The 21483-nt window shown below is 37.9% G+C and overlaps 2 protein-coding genes across 3 annotated transcripts in view; one reads left to right on the top strand and one right to left on the bottom strand.

The window, feature by feature from the left end:
* LOC135213658 (uncharacterized) overlaps positions 1–3984 on the bottom strand; it is a 42603-nt gene extending 38619 nt beyond the window's left edge. The window contains exon 1 of one of the 2 annotated variants that reach the window (XM_064247716.1): positions 3845–3984. The gene's annotated coding sequence lies outside the window, so the exon portion shown is untranslated. The remainder of the gene's footprint in view (positions 1–3844) is intronic. The other variant, XM_064247715.1, reaches the window with a different exon arrangement.
* A 6070-nt stretch (positions 3985–10054) lies between these two features.
* Positions 10055–21483, top strand: part of LOC135213886 (uncharacterized) — a 59551-nt gene continuing 48122 nt past the window's right edge. The window contains exon 1 of the mRNA XM_064247984.1: positions 10055–10086. Within this exon, the coding sequence (XP_064104054.1) occupies positions 10055–10086 (32 nt within the window). The remainder of the gene's footprint in view (positions 10087–21483) is intronic.

The following is a 21483-nucleotide window of genomic DNA, read 5'->3' as shown; positions in this document are numbered from 1 at the left end:
TATTTAATTACCCGCCATTCAATTCCAAGCAAAAAGTTGAAGTGACTTAGTAACCACCTGGCACAGCGATAGGGTGTTTTAGCATTTATGTAAATTTGGCGTAGTTACTTTTGAGACATTACTGACAAAACATGAAACGTCTTTCTGGATTATGTCGTCTTTATTAGCCCTATTGTTTCCTACCGTTTCCCTCCCTCATTTCTCCGTCTTTTGCACTGCCAGGCAGACGGCGCCCTCAGTATTCCAGCTTTGGCACCTGTTCTCTTCCGTTCGGTTGAAATGCCACTTTGTCCTTGCATATGGACACTCCACTCAGTTTTTGCATTAAAACAGTGCTTTAAGATTCTTGCCATATTCATTTCCTGAATGAAACTGATAACTTGGCTTTTCAAGAAGACATTTGAAACTTTTCAACGGAAACGATGGCTACCCTGCTTTGTATTAACGTCTGTTCTTCCCCATATCTAAAATTATTAGAAAAGAACGAAAGTGTCCGTCAAGTTTCAGTCACACTGTTGGCTTCTCCTGTGACACCTTGGAAGATTCAACTGACCTCATAATGCGTAGTAACGATGTGGTCAGTTTTTCCTTCAATATGAGCTGTTATTTATTTTGCATTTTTTCTGGGAGTTCAACAAAGAAAGACAGAAATAACCTTCGGTGGACAGCGATGAAGATTTGATGATTGGTCTTCCATGAATAAAAAATGAGAATCTGTCATAAAATTAAAACGAATTACCCAACAGATATTCATGCAAGTTCAGTAAACCACAGTGAGTGGAAGTGACAGAGGAAGCGCTCTTGCCAACGGTGCGCCAATCAAACTGCTGCAACTCTTCTCAAAAAGAACTTCATTAAGAAATGTATTTAAAAAAGTTCTTATGGGCTGCTCTGAGGAGCGAGAGCCTTATTAAATGACGTAAACGTAATCTAACGAGATAATTAACTCTCATCAGACAAAGAGATCATTGGACATTATGAGAATTCCACCACCATCAGTTTAGACACCGTTGCCTTATTTTGTGTTCGGTGTCGATGACCCTCGTCACTGTGACGTCAGTCATCATAAAGGAAGCATTACTGTGGGCTAAAGCCAGGATCTAGTATCCGTTATCATTCCTCAATAAAAAGTTATCAACCTCAGCGGCTTAGGCCTGGAGACCCGGTTCAGGAACCTGATAGATCTCGAATGTTTATTGCTTGCCTCCTCCACGTGGCCTCCCTCACTCTCAGGCACTTGATGGGCACCCGAAAGGTTTTTTCACATTCCCTGATTCCGTGAAGATAAATCCCTCCGATTGTCCATGTAGCTACATGTCAACTACAAGTTTGCTCATTTCAAATTCCAAACACTTTGAGAACGTCTTTCTATCCATATTTCAGTGGAATTTATCTGATTTCCTGTTATTTGCTCTAGGCGGTTTTTGCATTTCTCGAGAATTTGCTTTTGCACAAAGTATCAAAATACAGAACAGCTATTTACCATTTCTCCATTCCTGCAATTACAGGCGAGTTTTTCTTTATTTTCCGTCCACTTTTATTTCCAGCGTGTTCCCTTACATACAGTAGAACGCAGTACATTCACCAAGTTCTTCTCTGTGTAAATTCCCTTTTGATATACCGTGATAGGTTATGGCACTTTAAATGTAATATTTATCCTTGGAATTTTTTCCCCATATTTTGCAGTTTGTCATTTTTCTTGGTTACCCAATGTACAAGTATTTCTGCACAAATGTTACCGCAGTTCTTCAATCCACAGTTTCACCCTGAGCTTCTGTGCGAGAGGCTACCAGTAGTTTTCATCTCTATTAAAGTTGGATCTCTGGGTTTTCGTGTTAAGTCTCAGATTGAGCCCCTGGAATTCAGATAAGGCAATTAAGCCTTTGTCTTTACTTGTGCCAATGAAATTTACCGGGTTTGACTTTATTATTCACCATTGTGTCTGTTTTTACGGAAGGCCTCGAGAAAGAAAGAAGGGATTTTGATGCAACTTGGAGCGAACATTTGGTGGGCGTTGATTTGGCGATTCGTTATTATGGAAACTATCTCGATCGATGTAAAGTATAAGGATTTCAGAGGAAATCTGAGATTCATGAGAAGCTGCACTCAAGTGTTGGCAATTTGAAATTGCTACTACTTGTTGTCAATCAATAAAATAAAAGGCTGTTGGAGTTTAACCTGAGGTTTCGGTTTTGTGTGTGTGTGTGTATTTGTACATGTATATACTATTCATTAGTATGAAATCCTTCAGGATAATAAACTCCTGGTCTACGGCTGCACAAATATTTGTCTCGTTGATTTGTCAAAGTTAACAACAAAGCGAAGTGGGTGATGTCACTGCCAAGATCATATTTGTATGCTATAGCAGTAACGAGTATTGGCCGTAGGGGAAGTAGAAGGCTTGCTCGAGGTGCGATATTTTATTGCATAATAATAAATGCTTTTATCAGGACTCAAATTAGCCACCCTTTTATTGCAGTCAGCTTGATATGTAAATCTCGTCTCGCGTGGCTCCTTTCGTGTTGTGCTGCAACTGATTATGTCATTTTCCCCTTCTTTGAATGGTTTCATAGGCTTCTGTCAATCGCCGCTAGAAAGTTTCCTTACAACCTCAAGAGGGTCAGAGATTGTATTTGATGACATACGAAAAAAATCACATTTGAATTAAGAGCACAGAACCCGAGTACACGAAACATAACCGTTTTCATCAGCTAATCTCATACCAAGGCCTACACCGTGATTCCCTTGCATGGGAAACATTGTGTATTAATGGCACTGAATATTTCGACTCCAAGCTTTCCATTTCACAACACTTGAAGACCACTATCTCCCGATGCAGCCAGTGAACTCGGTGTTGTTTGTATCGCTTTCTTGTTTGTTTGTAGGGTGCTTTTACGTTGCATGGAACGGTGGTTATTCAGCAACGGGACCAACGGCTTTACGTGACTTCCGAACCACGTCGAGAGTGAACTTCTGTCACCAGAAGTACACATCTCTCGCTCCTCAATGGAATGGCCGAGAATCGAACCCGTATCGCTTTCTTGATCAACTGAGGAGATAGTACTATGCATGCCAGTTCTTTCGGATCGTTTGTTTAGCACTGCAGGACCTTTATCTTCTATACGAGACAACTCCACGTGCTACTTCCCTTTTCCGTAATAACGGCGATAAAGACACATTCAATCAAAAGGATGAACAGCAATAACGTTAATACGAATAATCATTAGTATAGTTATTTATTCTACCCTGATTTTCTTTCTTTTCTGCAAACGAGTCAAATTTTCTTATCATTTCATCGGAAATTGTGCTCTATTGAAAACTAATATAACTGTAAGAGTTAACCGTATCGCTCACTTCGACAAGAGGCCCCACTCTTCACCTCACTTGTCTTTCTCACCGACTTACGTTTTAAAACCTTTGGCTCTTGAATCGACGGAACCTTTCAAATGCCTTATCATGATCTCAACACATTAATATATTTATATATATATATATATATATATATATATATATATATATATATATATATATATATATATATATATATATATATATGTATGTATATATATATATATATATATATATATATATATATATATATATATATCCATTAAGAATTGCAAGAGATAGCGTCTTAATTTATCTACATAAAAACTCCACTTGAACATTCAAGTATCGTCTCTAAACTGAATATCCACTGCACTTCCAGGGTGCTGCCGAACAAGGATAATTTTCTAATTGCATTTATTTATTTCAAACAGGACACTTGTAACGCATAATCAGTAAGACAAATCTCCCAAACGTGAAATCAGTTGCTGAAGAAGTTTTAGCTTTGCAACATTACCAGTGACTTTTTCTCAGTACGTTCAAAACAATGGCACAGTTTCAGCCTCGAAGGAGAAGCGCCTGGCTCCCGCAAGCGCAAGTTCCCCAGGTGGATTCTAATCAAGACTAAACGGGCCGCCACTGATGGCCACTTAGAGATGTGTTATCTGGTTAGATAGGCAACTGCAGGGCCAAAACCGGACAAGTGCATGTAAATGGACATAAAAAGCTTTCCGATGCGGCGGTAGATTAGATAAATAGATAGCTAAGCTGTATCCTAATTGCCGCATCTCTCTCTCTCTCTCTCTCTCTCATCTGTTTGCCATCTGGTGCTGATATGAGATACAGATAGATAGATACTTTATTGACCACAACAATTATACATAGCTCATATTTACAGTAATTATCTACATTTGGTCCAACAAAAGGCAAAACACTACACTTGGCAATACAAAATATTATATACACAAAAGTAAGAGTAACAGGTTTCTATCTTATACAACAATAAAAACAAAAACTAAGAGTTATCATATGGCAAACAAAATTAAGGACAAAATTTGACATTTATATACAAAAATCATACTCCAAAAAGATATTTTTATTCTTATTTTTTTTCACCTCACAAATATTCATAAATACTCATAAAGGATTAAGCTAATAATCTTACATTGCTCTGCCAGGGTTCGCTGATTTGAAAATATATCCCTCATGTTAGATAAATTATAGGTATTTCTATGTTGTGTCCTTGAGCATATTTGTGTTACATGTACTTCTGTTTGAATGGCTCCACAGGTACACAACGGCTCCTCCAAAGGCAGACGGCCTCTCCCCCTCCTACCCCACCTACCTACGTCCACGGCCAGAGAGTGAGATGCAATTGAACCTAGTAAATGAGACTCTATCTGATTCAGAAACATTATTCCTAACAGAATAGATGTCATGAACTAAGAGGTCTGGATTAATTTCTCTATATGTAACTTTTCTTGAGGAGTCAGAATTAACGATGTTACGTCTGAGTGTTTCCATTGCGATTTTTACATCATCTCTACTATCATTAATCAGTCCTTCTATGTAAGTCTTGGTGTTGTACCTGGCTCCTAATACGGTCTTAATTGAAAATATCAAAGGGTCATCCTCCAACGAAGACCTCGCTCTCCACATCCTACTAAAAAACTTTCTCTGTTTGCTACGAACAAGATCTCGTAATGGCGGGTACCCCGATTCAATATAACATAATTCTTTACATGTTGTCTTTCTAACGCCAAGCAATAGTTTTAATCCCCAGTTATACAACTTCACTACTGGATTCAAGTCCGCATTCAGCCACGACTCACACCCATACAGGACAGCTGACATTAAAGCAGCATCAAATACTCTTTTTTTTAACAATAAAAGGTATATCATTATTTTTATTCAAAAATGAAACAAATTTATGATATATGGCATCCTGGATCAAGCATGAGCCGCAATAGAGAAAGACACAGGGCCATCTGCACTAAAGATCGATCCCAAATATATATATTGCGAGCAGGATTCTACTGTAAGACCATCGATTTCAATTGACCTACCGTCTTGTGCTGTTCCACTAATAACAAAAAACTTGGTTTTCCCTGCATTAATTTTCATCCCATAAGTGTGACAATATTGCTTCAATATTGCTATCTTATGGATGATACCTTCCCTGGTAGTTGCAAGGAGAACTGTATCATCCATTAACACTAATAAATGGAGCCACGATAAAAACCCATCAGGATTGCAATTATTCTTAATAAGCTTAATAAGATCATTAATGTATAAAACAAAAAGAAGACACGAGGTAGAACTTCCCTGACGAACTCCCACAGTAGTCGTTATGATTGCAGTACCAATTATGCTGTTTGTTACTCTATAAATAGCTATCAAGGCTGCCAACATAACAGCTCCACAACCTAAGCGTTTCAGAACCTTGAATAGCATTCCTCTTGGTACCAGATCATAAGCCTGACTAAAATCAACAAATACGACAAAGAGTTTGTTCCCCTTTCTCCTAGCCATGTCCGTCAACAATCGCAAAGCCACAATATGCTCCATGCAACCACGTCCCCTCTCTTGCGCCCCTCAGCCGTGTTCCCTCTCTTGTTAAAAAGGCTTAAACCATGTTTCAAGTCGTGAACAAAGAATCAATATTTCATGCAACTTTGCTAAACAGTTAATAACTGTGATACCTCTATAATTCTTGGGTTCCTGTCTGTTGCCTTTCTTAAAAATCGTAAAGACTTTGGCCAAAGACCACAAACTAGGATAAGATGCACGCAGGAAAAGGGCGTTAACAAAGCAGCGGAGTGTCAACGCATTCTACTGCATCACCTAAAACACCAGGGAGACCCCATCCGGACCACAAGCCTTATCAGGCTTAATTTTATTGATCTGGGACTGGACTACTTCGACTGTTATTTGATCATCTAGGATAGGGACATTTACAAATGACTGTATATTTTCATCAACTAGACTGTTTTCTTTAGTATTTAATACATTTTCGAAATATTCTTTGAATTCCTCATCTGTGGGACCCCCATCAATTTTATTTTCTACCCGAAATTTCCCCTTCCAGTCTATAGCCTGCCAAACTCTTGAATCATCATGGTCCCGAAGGAGACAGTCCCAGCGGCCGGTATATGCTTCCCCACTATCCTCTCCAACCATACAATCTAGGGCCTAGGGGGAGTGCGAGATACTGAAGATGTTTGGTTGTACAGTGAGTATGGAAAAGTCGACAGTGGTCAGAGATATCTCGCCTACCAGTTATATTGACCTACCAGTTATGTTCACTAATACGTCGGAATTACATATTAATGAGCCATTCGTGGAAGATATCGAGTGAAAGGAAACCGTTTCGGTTTTCCTGACTTAATCTGTGCTTAATATTATCTCATCTGGTCGTAAATGTTGAACATCAGATAAAGTTTTCAGAACATGAGTTTTATCTTCAAACGTAAGATGAACACAAATAACAAATAAAAGCAACAGGGGCAGATGCCTTGGAGCCGTTAATATTCAACTATTCAGATTATTTCTACTGAATGCTGAGTCCAATTCTTATAAAGGAATGGGCCGAGTATTTCTTTAGAAACTATGTAAGTCAGTGACTTCATTGCAATCTATACAAGTTACTGTTTTGAGGTATAATTAATGAAAAGGCACTTTCTATTTCCATTAAAACTTGCAATTTGGAGTTCCAGTATTCTTAGTATACTTTGAGTGTGTTATGTATAGAGAAATATGTGGCTATTGACAGTTATTGAGATTTAATTTTACATATTATGTACAAGCATTTTCTATTGCTGTTTTCTTTAATGATACCATTGAATTTTGCCAACGAACAGAGCCTGTAGGGGAGTTTACATACTCACAAAGGTGATCCTGTTGAGTCCTGTCAGTCAGGGATGTTCCCGGGTAGTTTGGGGAAGTTAGGTTTGGTAACATTTCGTCAGATCTCCAGATCTGACGTGTGTTACCGAGTCTTCTCGATCTGCATCAGTAGTGGCACTAGGATTTCTTGTTAAAACTTCCTAGTATGCCAAAGGCATTCTCCACTGTATTGTCTTGCCCTGCTCAGCCGGTAATGAAAGATGCACTCCTGTACTGTTAGATTTTGTGCAGGGTATGGCTTCATCACATACTTTTTCAGAGAGAAGGCGTCATGTCAAATAGAAATAGGCCACTGGGGGTTAGTCTTCACTTTCGTTTGGCAATTTTTCAGGGGCAGGTAGATTAGCTTCATTTCCACCAAGCATTTGGCAGAGCTGTGTCTTTGCAAACACACAAGCATCAGACTCGGACCCTATGGCACCAACATCGACATGCATGAACATGTATTCTGCATCCTCAACTGCAAGTAGAATTATAGAATAGGAATAATGAGGTTGGGTTCTTGATTCTGATGTTTCCCGTCTACTGCTTCAAGTGTGGGAAATTCCAAAGTCCTTGAATTCAGCCCATGGTTCACCCTGACGTACGCATGGTTGTCACAATTGTACATTGTGTACGTTGTGCTGAGGTCACAATCAGCCTTTTTTTTTCTTCTTTTTTTGTAGCCTGAGACCCCCAACTGACGGCGAACCGAGCCATTACAACATGCGCGGTGTGAAGTCTCCAGTGTTTGACCCTACCTTTAGTAGTCATGTTCAAGCAAAGACCACTGTCAAGTCTCCATGTCATGCCTTGACGTAATGTGATTACAGCAGACGTAAGTAGCAATTTCGATATACAGGGTCCATTACGATTTACGTGATGTACTTAGCAGCCCCTCAACCAAGTTCCAAGGTAGACTTTAGTAGACAAAGTAGGCTTTATTTTTGTTTTGATCTGGATTAATGATTTTCAGTATTTTCATATACTCTTGGTGCTGAATCTCTCATATACATGAATAAAAAAAAAACTTAAATGAAATATATATAGTAACAATATAAATATTTCTGACATTTATTCAGGACTTTTCACAGGATTTTTTCTTAAGAAAATATAAGTCAGTGGCTTAATTGCGATCAACATAATTTATTAGAATGTTCTGAAGTAAAAATGGCATTTTAGATTTTCAGTGTTCTCGATATATTTTGAGAAAGTCATATATAAATAAATATGACACTGAATGCAACTCACAAACAAATGTGTTGGGTAATAATATAAATATTTTATAATTTCAAATTTTATTCTGATATTTACCAAGTTATTTCAATTTAATGTTATAAAGTATTTACAGGAATGTTCTATTGCGTTCTTCTTGTATGTCACTGAATCTTGCCAATCAACGGAGACTACGGGGGAGTTAAAATAATCACAAAGTTGATCTAATGGAGCCTTGCTAACCGTGGTTCCTCTCGGACAACTTAGGGTACTAGTCAGGCCTGGTAAATCTTCGTCACACTCCAATGACCAGGTATGGCCTTGTTACGGCCTCTGAGAGAGGTCCACTTCAGGTTCGATATGAAATAAATAAAAAAAAAAATATTTCAACACCAACAGTTGAAACTGGGGATACGAATATAGAGAGAAACACTAACACAACAAAGTTATATTTACAAGCTTACTAACATAGGTAAATGCAGAATGGTATCTCCTATTTACATAAAAAGATAGAATGTTACACTGCATGAACTGGGGGAACAGCGAGGCAATTCAAATACTTGCTAGTCAATTTGGCAATTCGAAGCGATGGCTTCATAAAAGGAAAACGGTGATTGCAGATGTCCTCTTGACTCCGTATTGCAGAAAATAGTCTACTTGTAAGGCAGGAACTCCTCAAAACCTCTAGCAGGGCCTTTTCTTCTCTGAAGTCTGCTCGACGTTGAGATAACACGGTCGTCCACTCCTGAAGACGACTAGAACAGTATCCAACCAACTCTTCTTCTGATCCTTCGTCGGTCCCTTTCTCTCTTATCTCTCACGGATGATCTCTGCTGCTGTTGATCTCTCACTGATAATCTGATCTGTGGCTCTTACTGAAGATATCTCTCTGTGACTAACTGGTGTCTCTCTTTTACGATCTCTGCTGCTGTTGCTACGACCGTCGTATTTATACAGCACTCTGGGGGCGGAGCCTACGGCGAGCATCACAGACTCCCGAGGTTTCCGGAAGTTCTTAGATGAATCTAGACGAGGTATTGCATCAGAAATCGCTGCATTTCTCCCGACACATTGGCGCGTGTTGCGCTCCACAACACGCCCGACGATTCCAGAACAGCCGCGAGAACAGGCGCCTCCAACACGGGTGCGAAAGCCTCCTTGCTGCCGAACTTCTCGAAAATGCGTTCTCCTTTCCTTTATCTTTCTTTGATAGGAAGCAATTGCCATCACAGGCCTTATGTGTTACAGAGTCTTCCTGATCTGCCTCATCTGTGGCATTACGATGTCTTGTTAAAATTAAGTTGTGCAACACACACGCGGTCAATACCACAGACTCGATACAGTCATGCCGAAGATGAATGGGGGTTTGAAACACACTGAATCTGTGGGAAACAAATGGAAAATATTGATATAAATATAATCATTGGATGGTATACAAAAGGTATTTCATATTAAATACGTATCATTTCTGTAGAAAAGAAATGGTATACAAAATGTTTCATATTAATATGCTTGTAAACAAGCAGACCAAATAAACAGTGTAATAATTAACATTATCTACTTGTTTGCTAGTATGCCAAAGGCACTCTCCACTGTAGAACTTAACCTGCTCAGTCGGTAATCAAAGATGCGCTCATGTACCTTCAGATTTCGTGCAGGGTATGATCTCATCAAAGGGCGAGACCCATTCAACAATTTCTTTGAAAAGCTCCTCTGTACTCCTGGTAAAGTTCCGGTACAGGCATGGAGTTCAATTGCCAATTCTCTCAAGTTTTCGTAGCAACCTTTCTCCTCTCGTCTTTTTAAGTAGAGCCACATCCAGCATCTCATGCATTTTTCTTTTTGCTTCTCGCGCTTTCGTTCCTGCAGTATTTTCATTACTTTTAACATCAACAGGGCATAGTAATGATCTAGCATGGCCAGTGCTAATTCATGATCATTTAAATTGTCTCATATCAAGTCCAGATATTGCTGGGTCTTCAAAACTCGCTGTTTGTCCATCTTGTGTCTCTATCAGCGCCTGGACCGGGAATGAGTTGCCAAATTCCCATCACCCACCTACTATTGTAATCAGCTGATTTCTCTCTCTCTCTCTTTTTTTTTAACCAAGGCCAACGACTGCCGACAACTTACGCAAAACAAGCCATTACGACAGTTGTGGGTTCGAATTGCCGTTGTGAGCCCAGCTTAAGAATGCAATATAGCTATCCATTCCTCCGTCCGTTGTATGCCATCATAAATTTATTGCAGTTCAGATAGCATACAAACAATGTGCAATTTCGTTTTTCCTAGAATCAGATAGATAAAGATATATGTCATAAAAGTATATTGAAGGTGAAATCACGAAAATAGCTTTTTCTTTATGAAATTCCTTCTAGCACTGCTTTTTCATGTTATAAAAAATTTTTACCCGAGAAAGGCACATCTGATAAGCACTCACATCATTTTCAAGAAGCTCCTGCTATTTTTTATAATTTTGGCAAATATTTGAATTCAAAAAAGTAGTTTTGAGTTATAGTGCTTTAAAGTTTTCAGTACCAGGCCGGAATAAGGCTTGAAATTTTATGTCCCACATACCTAGAATTACAAGAGTTTTTGTCATCTATAGAATCAATATTTATTAAAGAATGGTGTGAGTTATTCTCACAAACAGATTTCTTTAACCTATATTGATTCTAAGGACGAAAAATATTGCAATTGTAACATTACAAATTACTACTGCCAATTCACCATGAGCTTGTTCAAATCTACTGTTGTCAACATCCCTCTCTTTTACTTTCTCCCCATTTTTTTTTTTTTTTTTTTGGCACTTTTAGATATATTCATTATTATTTGTTTGTGACCGTGGAAATATAATACGTGTGCGCACGTGTCTCATATTTGTATCACTGTGTGTGCATATAAAATGGTACTGCATGTTGGAATATTTCCCCTACGACTGGGATGGTTCTGTTCCAAGATGATGTAGGACTACTATAGCCTGGCTTTAAGGGCTAACTCAACAAACATCTATGCGAAGGTCCAGCAAGATCAGAATGGGTTTTTACACCTTTATTATAAAACTAAACTCTTCAAATTTAACAATTACATGAACTGAAAGGCAGACTTGCGCCAACTGGCAACTGACAACTGCAATCAACTCTGGAACAATGGTACCATGAGGCCCTAGCAATGTACAGAAAGACAATGAAAAAATCTCACAAAAGACCTTGAAAATCTCTCGACATCGGCCTCACAAAGTTAAGAGTTTCATATGAATCTTGCTTCTGAATCATCAGACTAAATTTTGACTGAAAGTCAACTAAGCCAAACCTCCGCCAGCAAAAATACAAAGGGATTAGAGGTGAACACTTCATGGACTCTTTACAACAAAACCAGGTCTTGGCTGTGAGAGAATGATTACACAAGTCTACCTTTGTTGGTGCCTCTGAGAGAAAGAGGCAGAGGAGAGTTTTGCATGGTTCCACATTACTTCAAATTGCTTCTTAAAGATTCTGCATTGACTAATAACCATAAACTCTGCTGCCTGCTTCCCACTTCTGCTTGCAAATCCTGAGCATTGGGAAAGATTGTCGGGAAAAACAAATCCTGATTTCTCGTGACATTCTCCACACTAGAAAATCTGGGCACCCAAGAAAGCAATACGAAGGTTTAGACAGGTGGGTCACAAGTCTGTTGTCTGCTGTGGCCTATGCTCAACTGTTGTGCCACCATTGAATGCAGCTCACGACACATGATACACAATCTAAAGATACGAGCAATCACCCTTAAAAACTCACTGACACCTAACTCATGTCATACAAAGGGTTTACGTGACACCACATAACAAATATACGCTTGTGCAAAGTGTCTCTGCAGCACAAAGCAAAAATACTAATAACGCTCATTTCCTAACCCTTCAAACCTCCTCTACATTGCCTCATACTCCACAAAGTCTTGTCTTTGGGTTTTACACTACACACCACCATTCTTAACCCATTCAAGCATTCTCAGTCTCGGGCTATCGATACCCTTCTCTCAGTCTCGCTTGCTCACTTCTACCAGTCTTACTGTTCAGCATGTTCACTTGACTGTTCATGTCACTCTGTACGAGTTCATCATTCTCTCAAGTATCAATACTTTCTAGTTCGTTGGCCTCATTGACTGAGCATGTGACGCCATCATCTATGGAGTATACTGAAACCATTCTTCCCAGTAGCTAATAACTCAGGTGGCACACTTAATGAGCGTAAACAGATGGTTCACACAGGACTGTAACAATGTTCACAAGACTAACATAACAGGGTGTTCTACAGAATGCTAGTGACACTCTTCAAGTGCATTAATAAGTCTTTCCATTATAGGCCAGAGTTCACTGGGTTCAGCGGTGGCAATTTCTTCATGTACCTCACAGACGGTGGCAACGAATTGTGTGTTAGCATCTCCCCAATACTTCGCCAAGACTCAGCAGTGGATTGGCAGGACTTTCACAATAAAGAAACAGCGATCCTCAGTAACACCACTGGCTGGCTGTCAGCTCTCTCAAACTATTCACTCATGACAAAATATCGTCTGGATTCCATCTCATCGACACATACTTCAGCACTATTCCAAACTTCTGGAGAATATTGTTAGCCTACCCTACCCTGTTGGCTATACACTTATTATTAGCCTCCTTCTGGATATTCATCTAAGTTATAGTGACCTTACTATTGCTCCTGATTACACCTGTATTGACTCTTAAACTCTTCAAATTTCTAGCAAACAGGTTAGTTTCTTACTTATCCCCCTGACATAAGCAGTTTCCCAATATGCCTTACTAGAGGGACCATTAATGACAAATTTCTAATTCCTCTCTTAGCAACAAAGCAGGCAACGTAATTGTTGATTAGAACGAGTTGACCAATTCTTTCTCCCCAGTTCCCCGAAAGTATGTCTGAAGGGCTTGTTACAGGAGACGAACCTATGGAGATCTTGAATACCACGACCCTGCAAGCAAAGGTAGCCGCCTGTAATGGCGCCTTGTATGACAGGAATCGAGCATACTGGGTATCTTTTAGATTAAAGATGACATGGTAGGTAAGTCTGAAACCAAGGAATAGGAATTTTACTCTTTCAACAGCAAACCGTACAGAAACTATTGAATTGCGGTTGAACACACCCATCACTCAAAGAGCTTTCTCCCTTTGACTTTGAGGCATTAAACACAATCCTTTGGGGAGCGCTAGAGCTCTTTCAAACACTGAAACGAGAAACTCTAGCACAACAGCACTGTTAGCGTCGACGACTCTAACCAGCTCTCTCAAAACAACGAAGCAAGATATGTAGTAGCCTTCTACTTTAACTCTAGCGCAACAGCAGTTAGCAACAATTACACTTAGATCTTCAATGATTAAGTGGCTTTCTCTCCCAGGGCGCCAGGTAATTACGAGACGTTAGTTACATTTTGTAGCTCATGACTTCAGTTAACCCTTAAACGCCGAAGCGGTAAAAAAAAAATGTCTCCCGTGTGCCGGAGGTGTTTCAGAGTGAGCTCGGAAGCGGAAAAAATATTTTTTTCAAAAAATCACAGCGCGCTTAGTTTTCAAGATTAAGAGTTCATTTTTGGCTCCTTTTTTTGTCATTGCCTGAAGTTTAGTATGCAACCATCAGAAATGAAAAAAATTATCATTATCATATATAAATAATGCGATATATGATAGCGCAAAAACGAAATTTCATATATAATTGTATTTAAATCGCGCTGTGCGCAAAACGGTTAAAGGTAACAAGTTACTTTTTTTTCGTTGTAATGCACACTAAATTGTGATCATTTTGGTATATAACACATTGTAAAACGATCAAAGCAACACAGAGAAAATATTATCACAAAATAATGCATGAATTCGTAACGCGCGGACGTAAACATATATTTTTTTCAAAAATTCACCATAAATCTAAATATTGTCCTAGAGACTTCCAATTTCTTTCAGAATGAAGACAAATGATTGAATATTACTATACTATAAGAATATTAGCTTACAAATGCAGTTTTCGACCATATCTGACGAGTTAAAGTTGACCGAATGTCGAATTATTTTTAAATATATTTTTTTATATGCAATTATTTCGGAAATAAGAAAAGCTACAACTTTCAAATATTTTTCGTTTTATTCTGCATGAAATTGCGCACATTTTCATATATAAAACTCTATGAAATGCCTAATATGAAACGGAGCAAATATTCCGAGAATGGGACATACACATTTCGGAGATTTGTGGCGGAGAATCCGCGCGCAGAGGGAAGGAAAGTTTTTTTTTAAATTCACCATAAATTTAAATATTGTGCTAGAGACTTCGAATTTGTTTCAAGATGAAGATAAATGACTGAATATTACTAGACTGTAAGAGTTTTAGCTTACAATTGCGTTTTTCGACCATTTCGGTAGAGTCAAAGTTGACCGAACGTGGTTTTTTTTCTATTTATCGTGATTTATATGCAAATATTTCAAAAATGAGAAAAGCTACAACCTTCAATTATTTTTAGTTGTATTCTACATGAAATTGCGCACATTTTCATATATAAAACTTTATGCAACGGCTAATTTAAAATGGTGCAAACATTACCACAATCGCACGTATGATTTTTTCGGAAGAGTTACCGCGCGGACGTAAAGAAAATGTTATTTTTTTCATAAATTCACCATAAATCGAAATATTGTGCTAGAGACTTCCAATTTGTTGCAAAATGAAGGTAAATGCTTGAATATTACTAGAATATGAGCGTTTTAGCTTACAATTGCGTTTTTCGACCATTTCGGTAGAGTCAAAGTTGACCGAAGGTTGAAAATTTGTCACTTATCATTTTTTATATGAAAATATTTCAAAATTGATAAAAGCTACAACCATGGGTTTCTTTTAGTTGTATTGTGCATGAAATTGCGCACATTTTCATATTTAAAACTTTATGTAACGGCTAATTTAAAATGGTGCAAACATTACCACAATCGCATGTATGATTTTTTTCAGAAGAGTTACCGCGCGGACGTAAGGAAAAACAAAAGTTTTTTTCATAAATTCACCATAAATCGAAATATTGTGCTAGAGACTTCCAATTAGTTGCAAAATTAAGGTAAATGATTGAATATTACTAAAATATAAGAGTTTTAGCTTACAATTGCGTTTTTCGACCATTTAGGTAGAGTCAAAGTTGACTGAAGGTTGAAATTTTGGCACATCGTTATTTACATGAAAATATCTCAAAACTGATAAAAGCTACAATCATGAGTATTTTTTTGTTGTGTTCTACATAAAAATGCGCACATTTTCATATATAATACTCCATGTAACGGCTAATTTAAAATTGTAAAAAAATTATGTCAAAGTGACGAAATAATTTCCGAGATGTGTCACAGATACTTTTTAGTGCGGCAAGAAAGAAATTCGCGCTTGCGCGCCTGCGTAACGATTGTAAACAAAAAAACACCTTTATCCGTGAACTCCCAGCATCCCCCAAGGCGCGTGATTCAAAAGTTTTAGGCTGGTAGGCCTATAAGTATTTTTCCGCGAATTTTTTAAAAAACTTTTGTATGTCGACGTAAAATACGTCCAGTCGGCACCCGAGAGACAACAAATGTAGACGTAAAATACGTCCAGTCGGCGTTTAAGGGTTAACAAGAACATCAAACTACATTATCTAGTTCATAACTTCAGTTAACAAAAACATCATAAAACATTTTGAATGCCGCAATTTGCTAATTTCACTGGCAATACAAGCAAGGGAAGTTCTTTCAACTTTAGATTAATCAAACAATTTCTTAAGTTTTATCACTGGTTGCAATGCAATTAACAAACTTTTGAAACACTGCCACAGCATGTCTCCAACTAGTGTACTCTCAATTGCATACAAGTCTGTATCAGGACGAAGGGTAAGTTCACAACAGGCCATAGATACTACGACTTTTGAAACACCACCGCGGTGCGTGTCTCCAACTGCATCAGGTGCATTAATGCACATGCAAAGTCCCACAGGACACAACAGTAAATTCACAATGGGCCCAGCCACTGCATCATAGCACTGTAAAACAAATCATTCCCGACATTCATACAAGGGTACTTTCTCCTTAACTTCATCAAACGGTTGGGAAAATCTATACTCTTGAGTTTATCCCATATTATCTTCACAGTTTCTCACCCAAACACGAAAAAAACCTTCACTTGCTCAATGTTCCCGATGCTAAGTGATACAGGCTATCCATGTTTTGAAGGACAAAAGGTCAGAAATTTTCTCTCTGACTGGGATGGTTCTATCCCAAGATGATGTAGGACTACAATAGCCTGGCCTTAAGGGCTAAATCAAATCATAGGCACTTCCTAGGTCACATCACTTCATACCAATGCAGTAAAAGTTCCTAATAATGATGAGTGACCTGACCTTATGTGGTAACAAACTCAGGAGTAGGCTTATTATCCATTTAGGAGGGCTTTCCACTCTCTACGGGTTCACAACCAACCCTTTACTAGGTGCTTCAGTGCCTTGGAATATGGTACATTAGAATCCCATGCCAATGGGACTTCCTAAGGTTACAGTGACCAGATAGGTTTGCTTAATAGCACTGTGGTAGAAGTCAAGTTTAACTGACCGACTTCATAGTATACACCTTTTCAACTTAAGGTTTTTCATATTTTGGACGGGGAAATGCCAAGCATACAACTTTTAGGTTTCCAAGGAGATTTTCTGGGATAAGGTTGCCGGCCAAACGACCTTTTTCTTTTGACCACAGATGCAAGTACCCACTTCCAGCTGAGTGGAATGGTGACTGATAGACAAGGATCACGGAGCGTGAGAGCTATCCCACTCAGTCATGGTGCTCACTGTCCCATTCTTAGTGCTCAAGAACCGTACGGTCATGCCTCTGTGAAATCTATCTGACCTGAGAACAATTTGGACTTGGGACAAATGTAGTGAAATGTCACCAGCACTAACAGGGGTCACTAGTATGAAGACTGCATAATTGTAAGTATCAAGGGAGATAGAATCACATTACATATTATGAAACTTTATTTTCACATCACATCACTCTGTTACATAAATTACTGTAAATTATACATAAACAAGTCAACGAGCTCCATAAGATACACTCAAGCCATACAACAGAAATAGTAATGCATAAGTAATATGGTAATTATACCATTGGCATTCCAGTGTTATAACAAGACATGAAACTGGAAACCTATCAGGCTATATCAATCAACCTTCAATGTGGAAAAATATTCAAAACCTAATAAAAATTAATTTTGATTTTTCTGGCACATTTCAAAGTACTTCCCTAAAGGAAAACAAAGTTGATAATAACACAAGATTACATATTACAAGTAAAGTACCTTCAGACATATAAAAAAAAGCGAAGAGAGATTCATGAAACTTTCAACAGACAATTTCAATAAAAACACACTGCATTACATAAGAATGGTATAAAACCAGGCAGCATACACTGGTAAACTCTTTATATGCCTTCAGGGAACATAACAAAATGTATTGCATATCAAAGCAATACCAACAAAGCCACCCAAGGAGGACTTGGAGATATCATGTGAAAGACAATTTGGACCTGTTATTTTCTATTTTGGTTAACTGGAATATTGCTAACAGGCAAATTTATTTCCTACTGGTATGTCCTTCCCTTAAAAGTTTCTAACATGTTGTTCACAGTTCCTTTATGGGAAAGAATGTGGAAAGTGGATATTTATCAGTTAAAGGAGTCACATTGTGTTTACTAACATTGACCATTCTTCAATATGGGTCTCTATCACTCAATAAATATACTGGCATCACGAAACCCAATGTTTCATGAACATGTCTGCTTTTAATGACTTAGTTATGCTTTATTCCAACTTGCTTAAAGTACTTATTTCAATGATGTAAAGCTATAGTTCTGTTTTTCCTCTTGTCTTGTCAAAGTCTTGCTAATATTTTTTGTTTGTTTGTTTGTATGGTATTTTTTCGTTGTATGGAACCAGTGGTTATTCAGCAACGGGACCAACGGCTTTATGTGACTTCCGAACCACGTCGAGAGTGAACTTCTCTCACCAGAAATACACATCTCTCACTCATTGAAATGGCCGAGAATCGAACTCGCGACCACCAAGGTGGGACGCCAACATCATACCAACCATGCCACTGAGGCGCTATGTCTTGCTAATAAAACTGCAACTGAACCATGCCAAGTGAGGTTCATGTTGATGTTCAGTTATTCTAACACTGAGTGTCAGATGACTCAGTATGTGGCCATCAAAACCAGATTTTTCAACTCTCGCATGCCCTTCTAGATTTTCAGCTTACTATAAGCCACCTCAGTGGATAAACTCAGGTTCCATTACAAAACGACAGTGACTCTAGCATCCAATTGGATAATTTACATAATTGTGGTGACCCATTTCTGGAAGATATGCAAAAGCACTCAGACAATAACTTTGTTATTTAGGTATTTTTCAGACTCTTTTGCCCAACTTGCAACATGAAGTAGTTTTGGAAGGACAAGACCCCAGGGTCCTTTGTAAACATGATAATGTTGAACAAAATGTCAACCCCACTCCTGACAAGATTTCAATCATATTATACTTATATTTTCAAGTTCAAGTGTCAGCACTCTTTACTGGGTGCCTCCAGACCAACAGCATTTAACTCTTAAAATTCTCTGGGAAAGGACTAATAGTTACTATAAGGCTAGTTTACCTTAAAATTCTCTGGGGATGGACTAATAGTTATTATAAGGCTAGCTTACCTGTGACTGGCTGATCCACCAACACCACGTACAAGGACCCTATAAACTACCTTTAACTATGATTATTTTGAATGGCAAGCCTGAATCACCTGTCAGACGTCAGACACAACTGGTGAAACATATTGTTTTCAACGCTCTCATTAACATTTTCATCAGGTTTTTGCTTCATGAAGTTACACATGGAAATGTATCCTCTCCATTATCTTCTGCCTTGTATATTTTTTTTACCTGATTTTCTATGTGGTCTAGGCTTTATTTATGCCCTTCTCCATGATTTTATGTATCCCCCTACTGATCTTTGTCCTGGTATTTCATTATAATTAATCTGATGGTCCTCTCCCCTTCTCATCACAAGTTCACTATTTTCTAACTTTGGAGATTGCATCTCTCTGAAACATTTTTTTTCTCATTTATAAAGTCCATGGCCACTGATAAGCAGGGACTGCCTGTAACAGCTTTTCATATACCTAACATCATTATTAATAATATTAAGTTTAATCGGATCACCGAATTCAAATTCTCGACTCTCATAAGGCTTGTGTTTTGGTCTTGTCTTATAACGCATACAGTATTAGATATGATAAATAAATTGAACAGCTTCTTCAAAATTAAGTTAATGCTTTTTATACACTTTTTCTGTGAAAAATGAATCATTGTTAAGTAGGGAGAACTTGCTTGTTTTACTAAAAAATACTATATCAATCCTAAACCTGATATAGGGTTTTTAAGTCGTCAGTACAAACTCTATAATTCAGGTCTTTGCAAGCTGACTTTATATGGTCCACTGCTTATGATTCTAAGAATATATACATAATTTTAAAAACACAGTACAGATTTTAACAGATACATATTTCACATGCAATCCATTGGAGGGAGTAAGTTCTAATCTAAAGGAATATCTCATGATAATAATTAATGAATCAAAACTCTTGGCTCTTGTTTTTAAAAAAATGCTTCTGATTGTAAAGCTTTGTTATTATGGGATCACATTCCTGAATTTTTATTTTGTATCTTTAATAATTCATGGAGAAGAGGGCCAGATGGTTTATCATTATTTTATTTAAAGATCTTTTTGGGAGCTATTGAGAACTCGCAGTGCAAATACTGCACCTTTCATTAGTAACCGAGTCAAAGGCTTTTCCTACTGTCTGATGCTAATTCTTCAGTAACTGCTTCTCTGATTTTATCAAATTGCTTATCATTTATGAAAACCCTGAAGACTTTCCACTTCACATCTTCCTACGAGTCTCCACAACTTTTTAATGCAAATTTTCTATTGATACCTCTATAATTTCAACATCCTTAAGTTTATATTCATTCTCATCAGTTGATTTTTCAAGTACTGCATCCATTGTTCCACTAGGTAAAATTAGGAAGTGCTGGATAGGAATGAAAACAGTATTTGAAAGGCAGCAAGAGTAAAAGGAAGGAAGGAATATAAGATATAGGCCAAAGGGCAAGCGCTGGGACCTATGAGGTCATTCAGAGCTGAAGGGAAAATTGAGTAAAAGAGGTTTGAAAGGTGTAAAGGAGGAAAACCTAGCAGTTGCACTATGAAATAATTGTTAAGAAAGGGTGGAGAGCAAGATGGAAGAAAGATAGGCATAGAAGTACAGTAAAAGGAATGAAAGGGGTTGCAAATAGAGGCCGATGGGATACTGCAGAGAACATAAGTAATGCTTACAGTGCACTTCACTGACAACTTTATCCCATATGGAGGCAAGAGTATAAGTGCATAAAAAGTGAACATATTGAATGCATACACAAAAAGTTCCTTATGTGTGGCTATTTTCTTATCATTTTTGTGTGATCATCAGTTAACCCAATTAAAATTATTTACTACTTTAATTCCTATATTTTTCATTTAGCTATCCTTTTTCTCCATATATACTTACTACACTTTTTACACATTTGATTGGCCAAATACAGTTCTACTATTTCAGAAAGGTGACAGCTATTCTAGTTATGAATCCATACCTATTTCTAACAGCAAGAACGCTTCGAACAGGTGCACACCTTGTCTAATAACTGGCAAGTCAATTACAGCTGGCCAACATGCCGAGTCCCCTAGACAGCGTTTCCACAGCTTTTTCCCAATTAAACAGCACTGCAAGACTATTGTTTACTCAAAACAGCTTCTGTTCATAAAGAGGCACAGCAGACAACGTTTTTTCACACATGGAAGTATTCCTGAATTACTTGATTTCATTTCCATTATGTGAAAGGTTTACATTGTGAGTGTACTAAACTACTTTGAGTTCCTCACTTGTTAACTACAGCCAAACAACTCATCTTATACTCCTAAATTCCTTTT

Source organism: Macrobrachium nipponense, chromosome 43 (genome assembly GCF_015104395.2).
Source record: "Macrobrachium nipponense isolate FS-2020 chromosome 43, ASM1510439v2, whole genome shotgun sequence".
NCBI classification, from domain to species: Eukaryota; Metazoa; Arthropoda; class Malacostraca; order Decapoda; family Palaemonidae; genus Macrobrachium; species Macrobrachium nipponense.
The sequence above is the reverse complement of the archived record's forward strand: the minus strand, read 5'-3'. Positions and strand labels throughout refer to the sequence as shown.